This window comes from Chenopodium album, chromosome 16, assembly GCF_948465745.1.
Source record: "Chenopodium album chromosome 16, dcCheAlbu1.1, whole genome shotgun sequence".
Lineage (NCBI taxonomy): Eukaryota > Viridiplantae > Streptophyta > Magnoliopsida > Caryophyllales > Amaranthaceae > Chenopodium > Chenopodium album.
Genome location: NC_137849.1, coordinates 34678529 through 34701347, shown reverse-complemented (window position 1 = coordinate 34701347; position 22819 = coordinate 34678529). Strand labels below are relative to the sequence as shown.

General features: G+C 33.4%; 2 protein-coding genes and 1 pseudogene across 2 annotated transcripts; 2 read left to right on the top strand and 1 right to left on the bottom strand.

The window, feature by feature from the left end:
• Window positions 1–2223: 2223 nt before the first annotated feature.
• LOC145584130 (uncharacterized) lies at window positions 2224–2706 on the bottom strand. The gene has a single exon (XM_081641047.1). The coding sequence runs from the start codon at window positions 2704–2706 to the stop codon at window positions 2224–2226; it is 483 nt and encodes a 160-aa protein (XP_081497173.1).
• A 5574-nt stretch (window positions 2707–8280) lies between these two features.
• On the top strand, window positions 8281–9039 carry LOC145584129 (putative serine/threonine-protein kinase WNK9). Its single transcript, XM_081641046.1, has 2 exons — window positions 8281–8582; window positions 8697–9039. Exons 1-2 carry the CDS (start codon window positions 8281–8283, stop codon window positions 9037–9039), a joined length of 645 nt encoding a protein of 214 aa, XP_081497172.1.
• A 12100-nt stretch (window positions 9040–21139) lies between these two features.
• LOC145584128 (putative serine/threonine-protein kinase WNK6 pseudogene) lies at window positions 21140–22018 on the top strand (annotated as a pseudogene).
• Window positions 22019–22819: the final 801 nt, after the last annotated feature.

Here is a 22819-nt window from a genome sequence, read left to right as displayed (position 1 = left end):
AGAAGACAAAGTGGCTGACCTCTTGGTGCCCGATCAGCAGCTCGGTCAGGGTGGTGCTCGCCCGATCGGGCGCGAGGCTGGTTGAAATTTTACCATCTCCACCGCCAGATAGGGCGCGAAAGGGAGGTTTAATTTTGCTGGGTTTTTTCCCGATCGAGCCACCTCCGCCTGATCGGGCACGAGAGAAGGTGTGAATCGTCACTTTAGAACTGCCCGATCGAGCGGTGGCAGCCTGATCGGGCGTGCATGTCTGGGTGGTTGAATTGTGACAGTTTCCTTCAAGTGTCGGCAGTTATTTCATGGCTGTTGGTTTTCTTTTTGGTTCTAATATATATATGTACTACTGTACATATGTTGAGAGATACGTTTGGAAGGAAAAAGCAAGGCAATTTTCTTATTTTCTTCTTGAAACCTTTATTTGCAAAGTTTAATTATCATCATCTAAAATTACAAAAGCTTAAATACATTGTTTTTTAATCATCCTACTTGTGATTGCAATTGTTCTTTGTTGTATCTCCTAAGTAAATTTCTGTGAAACCCGATTGTAGTATAGGGTCGGAATTATACTTTTGGGAAAGTGATTCCGTTCACGCCTCGAAGATTTTCCGTTCTAATTTGTTTGCTATTTTTGTGACCCTTGTTTATACACAAATTCCCCAACAATATCTCCTTCACATAGTTCAGGGGCATTATCACTTCTAACACTTCTAAGAACAGCCCCAAACTGAGTTTTAACAAAAGTGACAAATTCTGTAAACACCTTAACAACATTAGATTTATATTTCAAGAGAAAAATCCAAGTGAATCTTGAAAAATCATCTACTATTGTCAGTTTAAGATTACAACCATTATGAGTTGCTACTTTATTAGGCCCCCAAATGTCTAAGTGTAAAAGATCAAAAGGTTTAGAAGATTTGATCTCACTATGACCAAAAGAAAGTCTATGCTGTCTAGCAAAATGACAGACTTGACAAGTATAGGGATCTAAATAATCCTTAGTACTCAATTCTGGCCTAACTTTATTCAGATGAACTATTGGCATGTATCCTAACCTCAAATGCCATAGTTTTACATTTTCTACTGAAACAGAATCAAGACTAGATTGTGCACTATTATGAATTGTAGCAGCATAACTTGACTTCTGTGACTCTTCAAAGAAAGACTTCTCCAAACAATATAGTCCATTTCTCATTCTACCAAGAAGAAGTGGCTTGATCAGTGAAAGGCCCTGAACATAACATTCATCACATGAAAAGTAAGCCACACAGTTCATATCCTTACACAATTTAGGAATTGATATAAGGTTGTACTGAAAACCAGGTACATGCATCACATCATTTAAGACCAATTTATCTCTAAATCTAATTGTGCCTTTGTTCTGAACAGTTAACTTTCTTCCATCTGGAATGGTAATATTACTAGATTGATTATCAATGTTTTGATAATCTTGAAACAAACTAAGATCATGACTCATGATCAGTTGCACCAGAATCGATAATCCAATGTGAATTACTAAAGGTAAGAAGACAGAATGTACCTACTACCATGGCTGCAATCTTAGATTTCTCATCATTTGTCTTTCTGTCTAGAAGAGAAATCAGGTGATTGTATTGCTCAACAGTAATAGTAGCAGTACCAGCATTGTCAGTCTGAGTCATCTCAGGCTGATAATCATCATCAAAATCTACCTGCACAGTTGCTGCTACTCCTTTGCCCTTCCATGTATCCTTGAAATGAGCTGGATAACCATTCACCTTCCAACATCTCTCAATAGAATGTCCAGAAACCTTGCAATGATCACAGTAATGTTGAGATTGTCTTTTGTTGTACTAAGAATATTGCTGAGAACCAGATACTCTAACAACTGAGGATCCACCAGGATTGGACTGATAAGACCTATCAGGCTTGTTCCTCCGAAAAGTGTTCTGATCATAGAACCTTCTTTTGTTTGCTGCTGCAAATGCCATAGCATCACCAGTAGAAGAATAAGTATTATACAACTGTCTAAGACTTTCAACTTGCATTAAGAGTCTGTAAGCATGAGAGATTGTAGGCAGAGGAAAAATCATCAAGATATTAGCTCTGACTTGACTGAACTCCTCCATGAGTTGCATGAGAAGCCAAGTTAACCTCTGATCTTCTTCAGACTTTAGAATCTTCCTGGTGATATTACATGTACAATTCGAGAAATTAAAGAAAGTAATAGGATCATTTGCATCATAATCATCCCATAGCATCTTGATTTTTGTATATATAGAAAGTAGAAATACTCTCATCTCCTCCTTGTTGTATCTCAGCAAGCTGCTGCTGTATAGAATACACTTGAGTACCAGATGTCTGGCCATAAAGTTCTTCCAAATTGATCCAGATTTCTCTTGTTGTATCAAAATACAGAACACTTCGAGCAATTGTCACATTAAGTGTTTGTATAAACCAAGAAATCAGTGTACTATTGCATCTATGCCAAGCCTTAAAAACTTCAGAATCAGGTGATGGTTTGATGATTGAACCATCAATGAATCCCAATTTATTCTTAGCCGACAAGGCTATCATAACAAACCTCTTCCAATCATTGTAACTGCTGCCATTAAACTTCTCTAAGACTAATTTGTATTGAGAATCACTAGGATGTAAGTAGTAAGGTGATATTGGATCAATAGAAGGATCAATTACAGACTGATTTTGTGTTTGATTTGAAGATGTCATATCAAAATGATTAGAGAAAATAAGAATTCAATACGCAAATATGCAACAATCAAACAATTCCAGATGAAGAACATCAATCAAGATAAAGAATCAGAATCAGAAATCTCAGGAAAAATTCCAGGAAAAACAGAATTTCTTACAGAATATCAGCAAAATCAGCAACAATATGAAAAAATCTTCAAGAAAATCAACAATTTCAACGTAGATCAATTATGTAAGCTCTGATACCATGTTACAAAGACAGATTTGAAGAAATTAGAAAGAAATTAAACTCTGTATTCAATTGTTTGAAGAAGAAGAAAGAAATTCTAGAGAGAGAAAATACATCATGCTAAACTTGTGTTTGATATTATAAGTGAATGATCAGTAAGAATATCTAATTACAGCTATTTATACTAGATTCTATTACAATAGAAATAAGCTGTAAGCAGTCTTCAAAAGCTTCTGGAACTTGGCTGAGCTGGAACTTTGTTATAACAAACTTCTGATGACTTGACAATTCGGTTATAACAACTTGTGCTGCAGGCTAGTTGCTGTGACTTGATGAACAATCTTCAATGCAGCATGTATATTTAACAAACCATATCTCTACTCCACCTATTTTCTCTCTCCTCTTTGCCAAATTGCTGTAATTAAAGCCCAAAATTGTAGAAATTGGGCGTCAAATTGTTGTGAAAAATTGCGATTAATTAACCTTAAAATCATTAACAACATTTGAAGTAGTGAAATCAATGAGAACCGAATAAATGTGAGCTCGTTTTCTTCGTGAAATCTTAAATCGAACATTCTTCGTAAAAAATTTAAGCACCAGAAACAACAATAGTAATATGTGTAGATTGTAGAATATTTGTAGGGTGCGACTGGTTTGGTTAGGGGTTACTTGTAGGGTGTTACTGGTTTGGTCAAGGGTTACTTGTAAGGTGTTACTGGTTTTGGTCAGGGGTTACTTGTAGGGTATTCCTGGTGTGGTATGGGACCTACAAGTAACCCTTGAATAAGTAACTCATATAAGTAACCCTTGAATAAGTAACTAATACAAGTAACCCCTAAATAAGTAACTCATACAAGTAAATAAGTAACTCATACAAGTAATCCTTGAATAAGTAACTCATACAAGTAACCCTTGAATTAGCCCATATAAGTAATCCCTGAATAAGTAATTCATACAAGTAATCCCTGAAAAAAAAATACAAGTAACCCTAGGATAAGTAATCCATACAAGGTAATCCTTAGAAAAAAAATACAAGTACCCCTTGAAAAATACAAGTAACCTTAACAAAACCAGTAACCCCATTATGCGCACGTCTGGTTCTGTTATTTTTGCTGACATGGCAGTAGGCCACACCGTATGGCCTGCTGCACCAAAAAGGCTCTGAAGATATAGTCAGATTTCTAAATTGGCAAATATATTATTTTAAGATTTTTTTCCTAAATTTTAAAAGAAAATATTTTGCGTATATTCTATAACAATTATTTGTTTAAGTTTTTTCAATAAAAAAAGTATAATAAAAACACACCAGAAAATGACATGTGTCATTGATGGTGTGTCTTTTTGTATATATGTGATTTGATTGATTTTCATTATTTGATATTGTTAATCACATACGAGCTTAAACGTTGTTGTAAGGACGTGAAGCAAGTCATTCCTTTGAATAAAAGTTCATGAAATTGACTTAAGAATTACTTTGCATTAAATAAAAATCAAGAATTTCACCAAACAAAAAAAAAAAAACGGACATTTTTGTTTCTTGATAACCCACTTAATAACTGCCACAATTAACAAGAAAATTCTGTTAGGATTACAACTAACCCCATTATAAGTCATTTGCAAGTAACAAAATCAAAAATACTGTTATTAATAGCAATCCGTTATAAATTATTTCTTCCAAGAATTCTCTGTTTATCGTACAAAATCATCCCTTCCTTATTAAAATCATTTCTTCCAAGATTTCTCGGTTTATTCCACAAAATCATCCCTTCATTTCATTATTAAATCATTTATTCCAAGAATTCTCTATTTATCCTACAAAATCATCCCTTGATTGTGAAATCATTTGCTCCAAGAATTCTGAAATGATGGATTAAAAAGAGTAAAAACCATGCTTTTTGGTAGTTGATCAGTTTACTCCACAATGAGTTGTGGCCTACTACATTTGCCCACAAGTACGTTGTGGAGTAGACTTTTATGTCTATTTATATGGAAATCAGCCTACGACTCACAAGTAGGTTGTGGCCAATAACGATTGCCCACAAGTGGGTTGTGGAGTAGACTTTTCATGTCTACATACATTCACCTTTTGTCCTTCATCTCTTGGATTCTCTTGTAACGTCTCATTGCAGTGGATATTTATGGTGATTTAATCACCTTCTAATGTCTAGATTCATCCTCTAGCTTGAAACTCGATTCTTATAAATTTGGCTTGGTTACTTGTATATGCGTCATACCCCAAAAAACTAGCTAAACACATTTGTTCTTTGGGTATAAGTTTATATGACTCCATCTCTCATCCAAAAGTGCCTTTGAGTGAGAGTGGTGTGTAACTTTAGGGAACGTACCGGCGATACAATGTGCATCTCGGTTGCGGCAGGAATTCATTTTTAAAGGCAGTGACGAAGTCACGCCACACCATATTCCTTTTGATCAAAATATTACATTATTCATTCTATTATTCGTAGCCTTTGAAACACTTATTTTACAACAATTTTGAAAACGAACTATCAATTTTCAATGGCTATTCAATAGGTGTTGATTGAAAGATTCTATGGTGTGAAGAAAATAATTTTTTGGGAAAAGTTTGTGTTCACCTTTTTCTGGGAGCAGTCCCGAAGATGACCCTCGATCGAAGGTCATTTGTGGTCGGTTTTAGCTGAAATTTTCGGAGCTTGTTCAGAACATATGAGGCTTTGTTTTCAACGGTCGGATCATTGATATCTGCTTGCATTTGGGAGTTATGGCTTCAAAGTTGAGCTGCATTTGTTGGAGAGGATATTTGGGCGTACTACGGAGAATGCTCATTTGAACACTTGAATTAAGTTAAGGGAGGTCCTTTCTAAACTAATTTTGATTATGCTTAGCATGTGATTTTAATTCTAATAATCATCTTGACAAATATATATATGAGTTGTGATATTTGGCTTTTTAATGTTGCATGATTATTGTCTCTATAATGTATTATTTGTTATATGATTATTAGTTTATAGGCTAATGTACATAATCCATGTTACATATGTGTGATATTACATGGTATGATTATTTCTATGTCTTTGTTCTATGCTTGTGGTTTGAACTTAGTACTTAGAAATATGTTAATTGATTTTATTTACCGATTTGTTGGTTTTTTGAACATATGGATTATTTTGTTCATTGAGAAAGTATAAATTAGGGCTATTGTTTTAGATTAATTTCTATTAGCAATTTGGTGAGTACCTACTGTTTACGTGCCTATGTTCATAGATAATCATGGTTATTTAATACTTGTTAAATTATAGGTTTTATAAGTTTTACCATGATTTTTTGTTACAATGAGTATAATGTGGAGTATGCTAATACGTTTAGCAATGTGCAAGAGACATGCATTCATTTTATTTTAACATAGCCTATATTTGTGAAATAATAGTTGTAGTGCAATATTTTACAAATCTAATAGTGAATGACTAATGTTGTTTAAACTTGATTCATCTTTTACTAAGTATCTTTTTAGGTACGAAGGTTGTGAAATAATACAATAGCTTTCTAGAAAAATTGTTCAAAAATTTCCAGAAGGCAAGTGTTGGTGATTGATGGTTGATGAAGAAAGTTCACTAATGCGGCTATGTTATTTTCAAGAATTGGACTTGATAAAGTTTTTGAAATTTCAAGTTTTGGGTTGTCTTATTACTTTATTCATCTAATGGTGAATGAGACATATTTTTCTAACCATTTTTGCAAAATAAGTTGATGTTGGTAACATGCTAGTTTTCCTTATTGGAAAAATATTCTAGCAAAAATAATTGTGCACTATAGTAAGGAAATTTGGAACATGTAAACAATCCTTGATAACTTGTGAAAATGTCGAGGGGGATAGGCTTTAAGCCCATTCGGAAAGATTAAAGCATTACTTTCCTATCCCTATTGCATGTGTTGTAATGCTTGATTGAGGTTGAACTCTTTTGAGTTCTTAATTGAACAGTAAACCATTTGGGTTGGTGCTATTTGAGAAGCACTTGATTGATCCACCGTCTGAGGATGAGTCCTTAGACTCTTAATGAATCCAAATGTTTGAGTGGACGCACTAAAACTTTGGAATCACCTATGTTTATGATTGTTGTGACTTGTGAGGTTGAGTGTTATGCTCTTAATGAATCCATGGCCTTGTGGGGATTAATAGCTACGATGTAGCGGTTGTTGAGTTCTTGTGAACATGTTTTAACCCCAATGACTAAGTACTATTGAGAAGTGCTTGTGATTTACCTATGTGGTTGTGAAGACTAGCCATTTTCTATGGAAAACTTGGACGGATTTTCTAGAGCCTCCACTAGACCTAAGGTGAATATGCTTGGCTATAAAAGAGCATATCTCTTCGCAGAGTTCATATAAATTTTGGAGTGATCTATGTGTTGTGGGGGTCATACACTAAATCTTGGAGTTTCAAGGTTCGTCCACTCTATGATCAAGAGTCTTAAGAGTTTTAAGGTTTGTCCACCCTTAGACTTGTAGTTCATTGCCTCATACCACTAAGCACTAGATTTCAAATTACTTTTGTAATATATAAGTGTTATGTACTACATCTCCTCTTATGCCCATATATTGCTTCTTATTCTTTTGGCTTTGTTTTCCCTCCCTTTAGTGGAGGATTGTTAGATTAAAGAGAGTAAAAACCATGCTTATTGGTAGTTGATCATTTTACTTCACAATGAAGTTGTGGCCTATAACATTTGCCCACAAGTAGGTTGTGGAGTAGACTTTTTATGTCTATTTTATAAGGAAAATCAGCCTACGACTCCACAAGTAGGTTGTGGCAACAATGATTGCCCACAAGTGGGTTGTGGAGTAGACTTTTCATGTCTACATACATTCACCTTTTGGTATTCTTCATTCATCTCTTAGATTCTCTTGTAACCTCTCATTGAAGTGGATGTTTATGGTGATTTAATCACCTTCTGATGTCTAGATTCATCCTCTAGCTTGAAACTCGATTCTTATAAATTTGGCTTGGTTATCTTCTTCTTGTATATACGTCATATCCAAAAAAACTAGCTAAACACATTTGTTCTTTGGGCATAAGTTTATATGAATCCACATCTCATCCAAAAAGGCCTTTGAGTGATAGTGGTGTGTAACCTTAGGGAATGTATCGGCGATACAATGTGCACCTCGGTTGCGCCGGTATTCGTTTTCAAAGGCAGTGACGAAATCATGCCACACCATCTTCCTTTTAATCAAACTATTACATTATTCATTCTATTATTCGTAGCCTTTAAAACACTTATTTTGCAACATGAAATAGCAATCATCCTTTCAAGTGTTCTGTTTTTACAAAGCTACTTTCATCAGTATTGATTGTCTCGGGTTCTTCTTCATTGCTGTTAATACTAATGGCTTCGAGTTCACGAATAATCGAAACTAAAGGTCCGATTTCACTGGGAAAGAATCCTGACTTTATTGAAGTGGGTTCGAGTTCACGATCCAATGCTCGTAAAGTTAAGGACAGAAGTCCAAGTCCGTCAAGGCAATTCATAAAGTACAGTGTAATCGTAGGAAAAGGGACCTCGAAAATAGTTTACGAGGTGTTGGATACATTTAATGGTGTACTAGTTGCTTGGAACAAGATTATGGTGGCAAACGCAGATTTGAAGAAAAATGGAAGAATTGAAAATTGTTGTGGAGAACCTCAATTGTAGCAAACATTACACCACGAGAATATAATCAAGTGCTACGATTATTGGATCAGTAAGGATCGAAGATTCATTAACACGATTACTGATCTTACTCCTTCTAAGAGTTTGAGTAGTTACAGAAGATCACATGAACTTGTTGGTAGTGTTACTGCAATCAAGAATTGGTGTCGACAGATTTTAAGCGCATTAGAGTATCCTCACAACCGCACACCCATGATCATACATCGCGATATTAAGGGTGACAACATTTTAAATGATGGGGTCTCGGACAAGATTAAGCTAGCAGATTTCGGTATCGCGGTAACATATGAAGGTGAAACTGATAATATTGCTGGTACACTATCGTACTTGTCAGCAGAGGATTTGGAGGGTAATCAGAATGAGAAGAGTGATATATACTCGTTCGGGATGTGCGTGCTACAGATGATGACTAAGGAAGCTTTGTACAGCGAATAAAGATCAAACAGTGAACTTCTTGCAAAGATTAAGTTGGGTGTTAAGCCGGATGCTCTGTACCTTGTGCAAGACAGAATGGTTAGGAAGTTCATTGAAAAGTGTCTGGGTAAGGCGTCTAAGAGACCAACGGCGAGTGCTCTCTTGAAGCACCCTTTTCTTGCAGAGATGACGAAACCAACATGGTTAAGGTCCTTATGAAGGCTTTCATTGACTCGAAAGAGTAGTTCAGATCCTAGGCTTGATGATTCGATACTTTAGTATTTTACATCAGTATGAAATTAAGAATTTAGTCTTGATTTTCTTTTGTTTATGTCAAGATTACAAATTGTGTCTTTAATTCAGGGTATGTTAGACTGTTAGTGAAAACTTAGTGTTAAGGTGCACGGTGTGCGTGTATGTGTGTAATAATTTTCATTACTTAGCTTGTTATAAGTGTGTGTAAGTGATTATTGCTCTACGCATTAATTGCTGAGTTCATGTTATATGTGTTTAAATGAAAGAACATTGCTGAGATTTAGTTGATTTTAAATACGGATTACTTGATTTTCATCACTTGTTTCACAATTTTTTTCTCATGTTATAATCGTATTTTAAACAAGATTTTTGGCATTAAAACAAATTCATGGAAGTACGTACCACATCATGGGAGCTCTTGGCTCAACCAAACTATAGCGGAATACTCTTGACTCCAAAACATGATGCAATTAAATATTTATAGGTGTTACATTAGTATGTAAAATTAGATTTTTCCTTAGCAATCTTGTGTGTAAGAGTACAAAGTCAGTCTTTAATTTTAGGTATATTAGTATGTAAAATTTAGTGTTTCAATTAGTATGATTACTTAGTTGTAGTGGGTAAATTCACCTGGACTATAATTCTTTCTTTTGTCAATTGATGAACATTAGTGAGCTATAACATTGTCGTAAAAGTTACTCGTAGTACTGTAATTTGTTCTGTCTTCTTTATAAGCATCTTACTCGTAATAAAATCATGTTGATGCAGAGTAAATCGAATATGGATTAGGGGTGTATAATTTTATTTATCAATACTAATTCTTTTTAATCTCGTCATTGAGATTACATTCTATATTTCTTCTATTCACTTTTCTTAAACAAATTCATAATCTCATAAATAAAATTCAATCTTTCTTTGGCATATTAAAAGTATTTTTTTTTTATATTTTTTATTTTTTTTAAGATAGAGATCAAGAAAGGTCATTCTATGTTTCTTGATCTTGATTACCAACTACCTACCATAACAAGTTAACGACCAATGAAGTTATAAGTAACGACCAAACAGAAATCATTATCCTAATAATCCTAGACCTATAAATTGCAATATACCAATACCTTTGTAAACCATTTCCAAATATTCTGATTTTTTTCATCAAAAATTATTATCTCCTATCCCAATTCTTTGCTTAGTTTCTTTCTATTGTGACAGATCCACTGCTTAAGTATTTCATAACAGGTGTCCGGATTCTTCTCCAAGAAATAGAGCCGCGGCAACTGATCTATTGAGTGACCCGCTTCTTGCACCGACTGTTGCTAGAACATTGGCAGCAGGAAGTTGCAGTGATCCGATTGTGCCTATTACATTGACAGCAGCAAGTTTGAGCAGACCGAGTCAGAGAAAGTTTGTGATGAGTTCGCGAAGTCAGGTGCCTAGATTACTACAGCCGGCTGCTGCAGTGAGTACAGAAGACAGGAAATCGAAGTTACTGGTGAAGGAATTTAGCACTGCGAATAAGAAATTTACGTTACAGGGGAAAATGCAGGACAATGATTCGATATCCATGACCTTGTCGATTAATGTTACAGACGATCCTAAGATTCAGAACAAGGATTTTCTGTTCTCAATCAAAACTGATGCAGTTTCTTCATTAGTAGGGGGTCTTGCTACAGAATTTGGATTGTCAGACGAAGATACAGAACAGGTTGCTAAGATTTTGGAAGAGATCATAGCTGAATTTAATAATGATGACAAGAATAAATCATTGGTTTAGTTCCTTGGTTTGATTTTGTCGAGGAATGTTCTGCTGATACTCGAAGTACACATAAGACATCGCGTGTGGAAGGTGAAGAAAGTACGTCGCAGCCCAAGGTCAGAAGACGTTACAATGAAGACATGAACCAGGAGCAGCATCGTCAAGATGAGGAAAGGAACACCAATAGTAATAGTGAGGAAGAGGAGACGAAACAACAATCAAGTTCTGAGGAAGAACAGTTTCATCTGAGTATGAGTGATGATGATAAATAAGCTTCCAATGCTATACATGAGTTATCGAGTCAGAAAGATCAGGCAAGTACGTTGAGACCATCACCTTTGAGCAGAATCCGGCACAACCAAGACGCGAAAGATCAAGAATTAGTTGCTTAGGGGTTCTGCCATTCCATTGTTGTTACAAACTCTAGTCTATGTTATTTGGGAAGACTTTTCAATGGCTACAATAAAATTGTAGTCATTGTAACTGTTTTCAATCTTGACCCTTTAAATTTTACGGATCAATCTAGTCCATCCGTGTAGTTCAAAATACAACTAAAAAACCAAAAACTGTATTTCTTACTAAAACATTGTTTGGTCGCCATTTATGGTTTCTCTGCCTCTAAACTAAGAACATTTACATCACATCTCCATCAAATATGCATAGAGCCATTCAGCCATATAAGCGAACAGGTTGATTAGATAATTAAGAATTAACAAAGGGTAATTGGATTTTTTCCCACCCAAATTAAAAATTCATCATCACCTACCTTTAATCACCCAAATTCCATCATACCATGGAGTATGTGTGAGGATTTTTGATGTATTTTCATAAAACAGTAATCGCAAATGAATGAAATGATGAAGCAAAGCAAAGTACAGAGTAATTGAAGGATAGAAACTGAACGTACGTGCGTAGTTGTTTTTTTTTTTTTTTTTTTTTTTTTTGGAAAAATTATTTTTGTAAACCACAAAGTCATCCTAATAAAAGGCTTGGATTAGTCAAAATCTAATCAAAGGCTGAGATTCGATCTAGTATAATGGCCACAATTTTATTGTAGCCATTTGAAAACTATCCATGTTTATTTGTTTCTTTAGCACAAAATTAGATATTTCCTTAGCATTCTTGTGTGTCAGAGTACAAATTCAGTCATTAATTTTTAGGTATGTTAGTATGTAAAATTTAGCGTGTCTATTAGTATAGTTACTCAATTGTAGTGGGTAATTTACCTAGACTATAATTCTTTCTTTTGTTAATTGATGAACATTAGTGAGCAATAAAATTGTCAATTTTGAAGGGTTGCCTCCTTTTGAACTTAATTCTATGTATCTTTAATTAAAAAACATGCAGATAGAGTTGCAGTGGCATTAAAAAGACTTCTTTGAACTCGATTTTCCCATAATTTACCTTCAAAATCAAGCTTATAAATTTGCGTCTTAACAACATTCTTTTTCATTATCCGACGCCAGTACTTCAAATCATACATCCCTTCTATCAGATATCAATTGAACAAAATGATACAAAAACACAAATTAAAAAAAAAAAAAAAAAGACTAATTAATGCAATAGATATAATGTTAGCAATAGCAATTAAAATATTTGTTAAACTATCATACATTCATACTCGACTTTGTTTTATTTATTTATTTATTTATTTTTATTTATTTGAAAACAATCGTACCCGACTTCTTGTAAAGCTTAAGTTGCTTAACTGCCCTTTATTAAGTTGCAAGTATCAGTATGAAAATCTAGGCAAATATAATTTTTTTTATAAAAAAAAAAAAAATATTAAATTAAATAAAGAAAACTTCTAACATAACAATCAAGAAAAGGGTATTTCTATTTCTTGATAACTGACTTAAATAACGGTCAAGCAACTAACTTCATTTTTTTTTTTTTTTGAATTACACCTAACAACCAATAACTAACCGACCCAAGAACATAACATGCTTCTTGGATTAAACTAACAACCTATAATTACAGCTATAAATATCTCATAAATCATTTATCAACAATTTCCTAACTATTTGGTTTTTCTCTTCATCTTAAGAGCATTCTACTAAACAACTTCCGTCAACACAAACACAAATCTTACAAATTCTATGTTTTTTTTCTAGAAACTAGTTCCATCATCAAAAATCACAAGAAATCATTCTGTGGTTCTTTCTTTGTTGATCAATAATGGTTTATTAGAAGCTGAATTTTATAGAGAGTAGTTTTTTCAATGGACAAATAGTGAATAGTGTTATTATTGTTAAATTAACAAGTTAAGAGGTACAAGCTACGCGCGTACAGTACAAAAATTTATTGATTCAATTTATCCGTTATTTATAATTTTATTTTTGTAATTAATAGTGCCTAGTGTCTATATAAAAAGAAATCGATAATTTTTTGATGATAAAATATAAATATTATCCATGACTAAAAGATATATATATATTTGACAAAGGCTGAGATATATATGTATGATTTAAGAGAGTAGTTATTATTATTATTATTATTATTTAAAAGAGGTTTCATTTTAACTAAAAAAAAAACAGTTTTTGTACATTGATATATATTTTTTTTTGTCGTAAAAAAACATTTTTTATTGGTGGTTTTTTTTTTCTCTGTAGCAGAAGTAGTTAGTTTTAAAGGTAATTTTTTTTTTTAATAGGAATTAGGGGTAAGTTTTTTTTTTTTTTTTTTTTTGAAAACTGGAATTAGGGTTAGTTATTTAAGAAAATATTTAATATATTTTTTTTGAAACAAAAATATTTAATTATAGCAGTTAACAACTTTTTTTTTAAGGGAGGAAAAAAAAAAGAACAAAATAATGTGTTATTTTAAAAAAATTGTGAATAAATTGTGTTTTTAAAAAATGTGAATTAGTAAATTTGGAAATTGAGAAGGGCATTTTGGGAAAAGTCAAATTTATCAACCAATAATCGTTACCGTACCATAGCATCAATTAAAATCAGTTTTCATATTTATCGACCGTGTCTCGTATAATGTTAAACAATCTGATAATGCGGGCTTTCACATTCCACTTTCGAGAATATGGGTGTAAATATAGTAAAGGAGCATATGGTATTATGGTGTAGACATTTTGTACAGTTGTAAATTTTTTGAGAGCAAAGCATAAACTTATATTAATCAATTAGACATTTCGTACAGTTGTAACTAAACCTCAAAAAATTAATTGTTGAGTTTTAAGCATAATAAGATTGAAGATATAGAGTTACTTTTGTATATGTGGACTACAAATTTTTTTTCCCCTTTTTTAATTTGATGATGGAATTGGAGTATAAAGTTATACTACAAAGAAAAAATTGTAGAAAGTTTGATGAATGTGGACTACGTGAAATAATGGATGACTATGTTATATCAATAATATTTTTTTATTTTACAGCTGTCAACAAAGTAAACATGGATCAATTTAAAAAAAATTCAAATAACTTTTTTTCTGAAGAAAAAACAAACTAAACGTCGGTTGTTAGTTGTGGGGAGTTTTTATTTCTTTTTTTTTTAATTTTTTTTATAACTAAAAAACCAAATAACTTCTTTTTTTTAAAATTTTTTTGAAGATAAAACCAACTGAAAATATGCTATGAAACGTTTTTTTTTTTTTTTTTTTTTTTTTTTGGGAAATTCTCTTTGGTGAACTCCAATTTTTCATTTTCTAAGTGGTAACGTTTTAAATTTTTATTATTAATGGTAAACCTAAATTATTGATTACCATTAAAAAGTGTTATTTTAATAAAAATCCTTAACTATGGTTAGTTTTTTTTTAATAATTAAATTATTATAAAAATATTTTTTTTTTAAAAAAAAAAAAACCAAACCCCTCCCCCACCCAACCTAGCCACCAGCAGCCCTTCCCTGCCGGCGTCCTTGCCTCTGCCGGAGATGCCCGACCTCCCCCAATGTCGACAACTCCCGACCTCCCCCAATGTCGACAACTCCCGACCTCCCCCATCCTCGGCCGACGACGCCCAGCCACCCCCGCCCTACCTTCTCTCTTTCCCCCATCCCAATCTCTCCCAAACCCAGATCCCGGCGCCCCAACCACCGATTTCAGCCACCATCTTCATTCCCCTCCCCGATTTTGACCACCAACTCTTTTCCCCTTCTCAATTCTGGCCACCCTCTCCCTTCTCCTCCCCATTTTAGGCAACCCCCTCCCTTTTCCTCCGTGATTTCAACAACCACCAACCCTAGCACCAGCCCACAACACCACCGAAATAGCAACGCTTCTGATGCTGCTCCTCCTCCTTTAATTCGCCCCACCTCCCACAAACGATGCCGGAAATTCCTCTTTCGTTCTATCGATCTTACCCATTAATCCACCGCAAATTTCGCCACACCCACCTTGCGTCGCCGTCGATTTGATCACCTTGATGGTTTTAATGGGTTTTTTCGTGGGGAAGGGGGGAGGTTTCGAGGAAGGGTGTTTGTAGTTCAAGGGGGACGAGATAGGGGAGGGCCAAGGGTGGTCTATGCTGTGCCGCGGTGGTCGATGCAGCGCCGGGGGAGGAGGGTCTTGGTGCGGCCGGGAGCAGGGAGATTGGGGTTGGGGGTATGGGGTGGCTGGTTGGGTAGGGGAAGGGTGGGTTGTGGGATTTTTTTTAAAAAAAATTATTTTAAAATAAATGTAAAAAAAAAAAAAAAAGAATAGCTAACTACAGTTAAATATATAGTTAAAAATTATCATTAATGTTATAGTTGACTTATTATAAAAAATTTAGTTTTACCATTGATAATAAAATTTTAAAACGTTTACCACTTAGAAAATTAAAAATTTGGAGTTTACCAAAGAGAATTTCCTTTTTTTTAAAAAAAAAAAAACAAAAAAGCTCAGTGTGAGCAGTAATTTTTTTTTTTTTTTTTTTTTTTTTTAGTTTCTTAGAAAAAAAAAAAGTAAATTAGTAAATTGAGAAGGGCATTTTGAAAAAACACAAATTTATCACCCAAGATGCCCTTTCTCTTTATACATTATAATAGATAGGACAAAGATACATAGTACGTACAAAACTAGTTTTAGACAATAGCAATACCAGTTTTTAATTTTTAATTTTTAATTTTTATTTATTTATTTATTTATGTTCTTAGGTTAAAGGGCACCTAAGAAATACCAGTGAAATACCCTGGCTTCTTAATGTGTCAACTATTAACATAGCTTGGATCAACAAATTTGACAATCTATCGCTTTATCTGCAACAGTTACTGTCCATAGGGTTTGTTTTGCGTTTTGTGTTAGGTTAACGCATTTAAAAAAAAAAAAAAATGGTTTACTTTATGGAAGAGCAATAATGGTAGGCTAAATTTGGAAAATGTTTTTGTTTATTACACTTGCATTAGATTAAATCGAAGAGTTATGAATTTTTAACATTATTTAAAGTTTCTTTTGGGTTATATTGATTTTTGGTACCACCAAAATATCCTATTTTGATTTTTGGTACCTATTTAAATTTGTATTTTATTTTTTCTACCACCAAAAATCCTTAACTACAGATTTTGGTACCACTTAGTTGTATCTTGATTAGCGTGCTTAAAAATATTTCTGTAAGATATTAGGGGTCATTATTTTAGGTCTAAAGGGTTTAAATTAAGCTTGAAGTTGATAGAAAAACAACGTGAAGGTGTCGTTTTGCATATTTAAAAATACATCGGTTTGTGTATCGTTAATTGCTTTAGCTACAAAAATTGTCCAGTTAAGGTATTGTGGGTCACTTGATTTCTTCACCCAAATTGAGCTCGAAAAAGGCATAAAAATCACTTAAATGCCTCATTTTACATATTTATATCGAAGTGGTACAAAAATCTATATTTTGGACTTTTGGGGTGGTAAAACAAAATGAAATGTTAGATTGGTACCAAAAATCAAAGTAGGGTATTTTTATGGTACAAAAAGTCAAAATTCCTTTTCTTTTGCTATGTTTTTGCCTAATACTTTTTATTGTTGTAATTAAGTTTCTTTTGCTATGTTTTTGCCTAAGACTTTTTATTGTTGTAATTAAGTTTCTTTAGCTATGTCTTTGCCTAAGACTTTTTATTGTTGTAATTAAGTTTCTTTAGCTATGTTTTTGGGCCAATATACAGGCCTTGTATTAGGAATTCAATATGGAATTTGTTTTGGACAAGAAGAATTCAATATAGAATTTTTTTCCCAAGACTTTTTGATAAAACCTAGGATTTTCATTTTTTTAAAAAATTGATAAGGCCAAAGTAATTTGATTCGGATTCTAAAGAAAACCAAGAGATTAAGTCGGATTAATTCAAATTTAACTTTTATTTGATCCATGATATGAGCCCAATTAGTATATACAAAGTACATTTGAATGAATGACTTAAGCTTAACAAAAGTAACTTCAAGGCATAGTGGTGATGCTCTAATAGTCATAATTAGTATTAGTAAAACCAATCCAATTCAAATGATAAAGTTGACCTACACTAAACTGTGCTGTAGATAAGTATAATTGAGATTGATTAAGTTACCAAAACAAGTCAATTAGCATTAGATGACCCATAAGTGTTAGAAAAAAAATACTTAACTTGATCTAAACGTGAATCCAAACCAAACTTTCATAATTTTATTAATTAAACTTATTTTCTCATCACTTATCTTATCCCATCTTTATAAATCTACATTTCTCAATGGAGATTTGAACCTATATTTTCTGAAATAAATGGAAATGAAGTGAACTAAATGAAACTAGAACACAAAGTTTTGAAAATAGACTAATTAATACAATATATATAATGTTAGCATAATAGCAATTAAAATTTTAGTAACACAAATATCATAACAGACTTCTCCTAAAACTTAATTAAGTACTTAACCACTTTAAGTTGCAAATATCAGTATAGATAAGGATGACAATCTAGTCAAATTATACAAAAAATAAAAATAAATTACCCATAATTAAAAGTTCAATAAATTAGTTAAAGAAAACATCTAAAATAAAAATCAAGAAAAGGGTATTTTTATTCTTGATAACCGACTTAAATAACGGTCAAGCAACTAATTTTTGAATTACACCTAACAACCAATAACTAACCGACCCAAGAATATAAATACGTTTCTTGGATTACAACTAAACCTTTAATTACCTCTATAAATATCAATCTACTGTTCATAATTCATTTATCAACAATTTCCCAGCTATTTGGTTTTTCTCTTCGTCTTAAGAGCATTCTACTAAACAACTTCCATCAAAACAAACACAAATCTTACAAATTCTCAGTTTTTTTTTTCTACAAAACTAGTTCCATAATAAAAAATCACAAGAAATTTTTCTGTGGTTGTTTCTTTGTTGTTCAATAATGGCTTCAAGTTCTCAAAAACGACAGTGAGATTGAGGTAGTCGCAAACAATCCTGACGAATTGGAGAAAGATTTAACACGGCAGTTCATAAGGTTCAATAAAGTGGTCGGAATCGAAACCTCTAAGAGAGTATACAAAGGGTCCGACAATTAGTAAAGCGGGTTTAAAGAAGTTCTGTCAAGAATCTGAAGAGATCTGTCCACTCAAGTCTTCAGAATCCCTTTGATTTTTCCTACAAAACTAGTTTCATCAACAAAAATCATTGTGGTTCTCTCTGTTTCAATCACAATGCAGGGTGGCATGGCTGGTCGAGCAAACGAACTGCCAAGTCATGGACCTCGAAAGAACGCATGCTTGCGTATATTTGGGAGAAACTCACTGTTGTTTTTCACATTGATCATTTTTACGGTACTCATAAGTATTTTGATTGCCATTGCTCTGTTAACGGTAAACCGCAATATGGAGTCGGCGATTATTAGTCCATATGGTATCTCTATTAGGTACAGTAATAGCAATTTTATGATGACACGGTCCTCGGCAATAACAAGGAGCGAGAAGTAGGGTCCTTAAGGAAGCTGTCATCAATTTGCAAGAGCAGACCATAGGCTTGATTCAATTCAATTCAATTCTTTAGTGTGAAATTAAGAATTTTCTTGGATTTTCTGTAGTACAAATAAGTCTTTGATTCAAGTGTGTAATAGTAGTTAGTATTTGGAATAATAAAAAGTGTATGATTAGTGTTGATGAGGTTCTAATCATACATGGTGTACGTGTGTGTTGGAGGGGTGGGGGTTTGATAATTCAGCTTTCTAGTTTGTAATTTGATTTTGTTAGTTTGATTTGAATAAAAGAACATTTTGTTGAGTTAGTAACCTGAAATATTGGTTGTAGTAATACATAATTTTTAAACAAGATTATTGCCTTTGGTTAGTTAATTTAATTCAATCTCTACATAATTGAACAAACTGATGACATGGGAAATTCCTATACAATGCGCAACTTTTATAATTGAACAAACATTAAAATAACTTGGAGTAATCAGGTGACCAGGAAAAGAAGAGTCTGGGGAAAATCTTGAGGAATTATATTCAGAAGCTGAACTACTGAAGTCGTTAGACCACGAAAACATAAGGTTACATAACCAAATGCTACCATTATCGGATTGATGATCGCCATTAAGTCGTGAACATTATTATTGAGTACTGTTCTTCTGGAAATCTGACTGAGTGTAGCAGGAAACAAGTAGAAGATCTTGTAGGAAATACGGCGATCAAGAATTGGTGTAGACAAATTCTAAGCGCATTACATTATATGAATACTCCTGATCAGCCTGTTTGTCACCTTGATGTTAAGTGTGCTAACATATTAGTTAATGGTAACACGGGCACAATTAAACTAGGAGACTTGGGACTTGTAAACTTTTTTTATTCAGGGAGTACACCAGCGATTTGGAATGATATAACGCAGATGGTGACTAAGGAAGTACAAAGCAGCTACAGGGATCTGGTTGAGATGGGTTTCAAGCCTGTTGGGTTATATGTGTATTGCTCCTGCACCTGATGGACCGACAGCAATTGGACCTTCTGAAGGACCTATTACTTGCGGTTGATGTTACAGACACATCGACTCCAAGTAGTAGTTCTGGTAATCTGACTGAGAGAATCTGTGCAAGATCAGGTTGCTGGAATACTGCTGCCGCCTACAGAAGTACTAAGAGAATTTAACATTGGAATTGTGGAAATAAGAAATTCAGGTTACAGGGGATAATGTCAGAGGATGTATCGATATCTATGACTTTGAGGATTATTATAGATGGCATTGATATGGTTAGAACGATATATTCCGAGTTCTTACTCGGAGTTGATACAATTCCTGATATCGTGGAGAACATTCAAGGACAATTGAACTCGTCTGCTGAAGTAGTCGCACAAGAAAAATCTATTTGGATTACTTATAAACCATTTACAAGTATAAATAGCAATCCTTTGTTAGTCATGTTCCAAGACTACTCTTGTTTATACTACAAAATCATCCCTTCATACTTAAATTTGATAAATAAGCCATACAAAATTAAGCAGATCAATTATCTCGATTCAAATGCGAATCCAAACCAAACTATATAATTGTTTAAAACATGTTATCCAATCGTTTATCTTATCCCATTTGTATAAATCTACACTTCTCAATGGAAATTTGAACCTAAATTTTCTAAAATAAATGGGAATGAATTGAACAAATTAAAATGATACGAAAACACAAAGTTTTAAAAAATTGACTAATCAATGAAATATATAATGTTAGCAATAACAATCAAAATTTTAGTAACACAAATATCGTACCCGATTTCTCGTAAAGCTTAAATTGCTTAACCACTTTTAGTTGCAAATATCAGTATAGATAAGGGATGAAAATCTAGTCAATTATAAAAGGTAATAGAATTATTACCCATAATTAAAAGCTCAATAAATTAATCAAAGAAAACATCTAAAATAAAAATCAAGAATTGGGTAATTCTATTTCTTGATAACCGACTTAAATAACGGTCAAGTAACTAAAATAAATCAGTTTTTATTGTATTACACATAACAACCAATAACTAACCGACCAAGAATATAAATACGTTTCTTGGATTACAACTTACAACCTATAAATATCAATCTACTGTTCATAATTCATTTATCAACAATTTCCCAACTATTTGATTTTTCTCTTCATCTTAAGAGCATTCTACAAAAACAACTTCCATCAACACAAACACAAATCTTAAAAAATCTCTGTTTTTTCTCTGTTTCTTTCTTTGTTGATCAATAATGTCTTCAAGTTCTCGAAACGGTAGTGAGATAGAGGTAATCCCACACAATCCTGACGAATTGGAGACAGATCCGACCAGGCAATTCATCAGGTTCAATAAAGTGGTCGGAATCGGAACCTTGAAGAGAGTATACGAAGGGCTAGACACATACAATGGTAATAAAATCGCTTGGAGTAAAATGGAGGTCGGACAATTTGGTAAACATGGGGTAGACAAGTGTTGTCAAGAAGCCGAAATGATGAGGTCGTTAAACCATCCAAATGTACTCAAATGTTACACTTACTGGTATGATGGAATAAATTTCATCAATATTATCACTGATCTTTGTTCTTCTGGTAATCTGAGAGAGTATATTCACAAACATGACCTTTTTCGATGTACTGCTGCAATCAAAGATTGGTGTCGACAAATTCTAAGCGCGTTACATTACATACATAGTCGGAACATTATACACCTTGATGTTAATGTTGATAATATTCTTGTTAATGGGAATTCAGGCACGGTTAAGCTAGCAGATTTTGGTTTCGCGGTGTATAAAGAACCGAGGAATGTTTACAGCACTTATGGTGGTACACCAGGTTACAGGGCACCAGAGGTTTCGAGCTATGAGTATAACCATTTGGCTGATATATACTCTTTTGGAATGACTGTACTACAGATGATGACTTACGAGAAGATATACAGCGAATGCGAGACTTTGCCGAAGATTGTTGAAGCAGTTCAGTCCGGTACTTGGCCTAATGCAATAAAACTAGTGTATGACCTTCAACTGAGGCAATTCATTGAAAGGTGCATTAAGCCTGCGTTTGAGAGACCCGATGCAAGTGAACTCTTGAGGCACCCGTGTCTTGCAACTACTGATGAGGGCGGTGAGTGAAGCCAAGACAACAGGCCAAGTCCAAGCCGGTTGGGGTCCTTAAGGAAGCTGTCATTAACTCGCAAGAGCAGACCATAGGCTCGATTCGATTCTATTCAATTCTTTAGTATGAAATTAAGACTTTTTTCTTGGATTTTCTTTAGTACAAATAAGTCTTTAATTCAAGGTGTGTTACGAAGTAGTGATAGTAGTTAATGTTTGAATAATAAAGTGTATGATTTAGTACATGGTGTGTTTAGGAGGGTGGGGGTTTGATTCAGCTTTCTCGTTTGTAATTTGATTTAATTGTTAGTTTGATTTGAATAAAAGAACATTGTTGTTGAGTTAGTTAACTGTGATATTCATTGTAGAACTACATAAAATTTTAAACAAGATTATTGCCTTTGATTAATTAATATAATTCCCTGTAAAAAAATTAATATAATTCATTGCTACTTTTTTTTTTTTTTTTTTTTTTGACGCAAATAATTCATTGCTACTTAGTTGAATTGAACAAACTGATGATATTGTACAAAGTTTAAATAAGATAGTCGTGGAAATTCCTGTACAATGCTCAAGTTTTATAATGTACAAACATTGAAATAGCTTGGATTGAGGTGAAGTTAACACAAGGAAGAGAAGAATCTTGGGAAAATAATCATGAGGAATTATGTGCAGAAGCTAAACTGTAGAAGTCGTTAGACCACGAAAACGTAACGAAATGCTACCATTATTAAATTGATCCAATAATGGTAGCATTTCAGTATATTTCGTGGTCTAACGACTTCAATAGTTCAGCTTCTTTTTAATACCATAATGGCC

Bases quoted from the DNA above. Each gene is read 5' to 3' on its own strand.
- LOC145584130 (XM_081641047.1), bottom strand. From the start codon at position 2,706: ATGACATCTTCAAATCAAACACAAAATCAGTCTGTAATTGATCCTTCT.
- LOC145584129 (XM_081641046.1), top strand. From the start codon at position 8,281: ATGGCTTCGAGTTCACGAATAATCGAAACTAAAGGTCCGATTTCACTG. The intron at 8,583-8,696 runs GTAGCAAACATT...GAGTTTGAGTAG, and splicing joins TGTTGTGGAGAACCTCAATT to TTACAGAAGATCACATGAAC.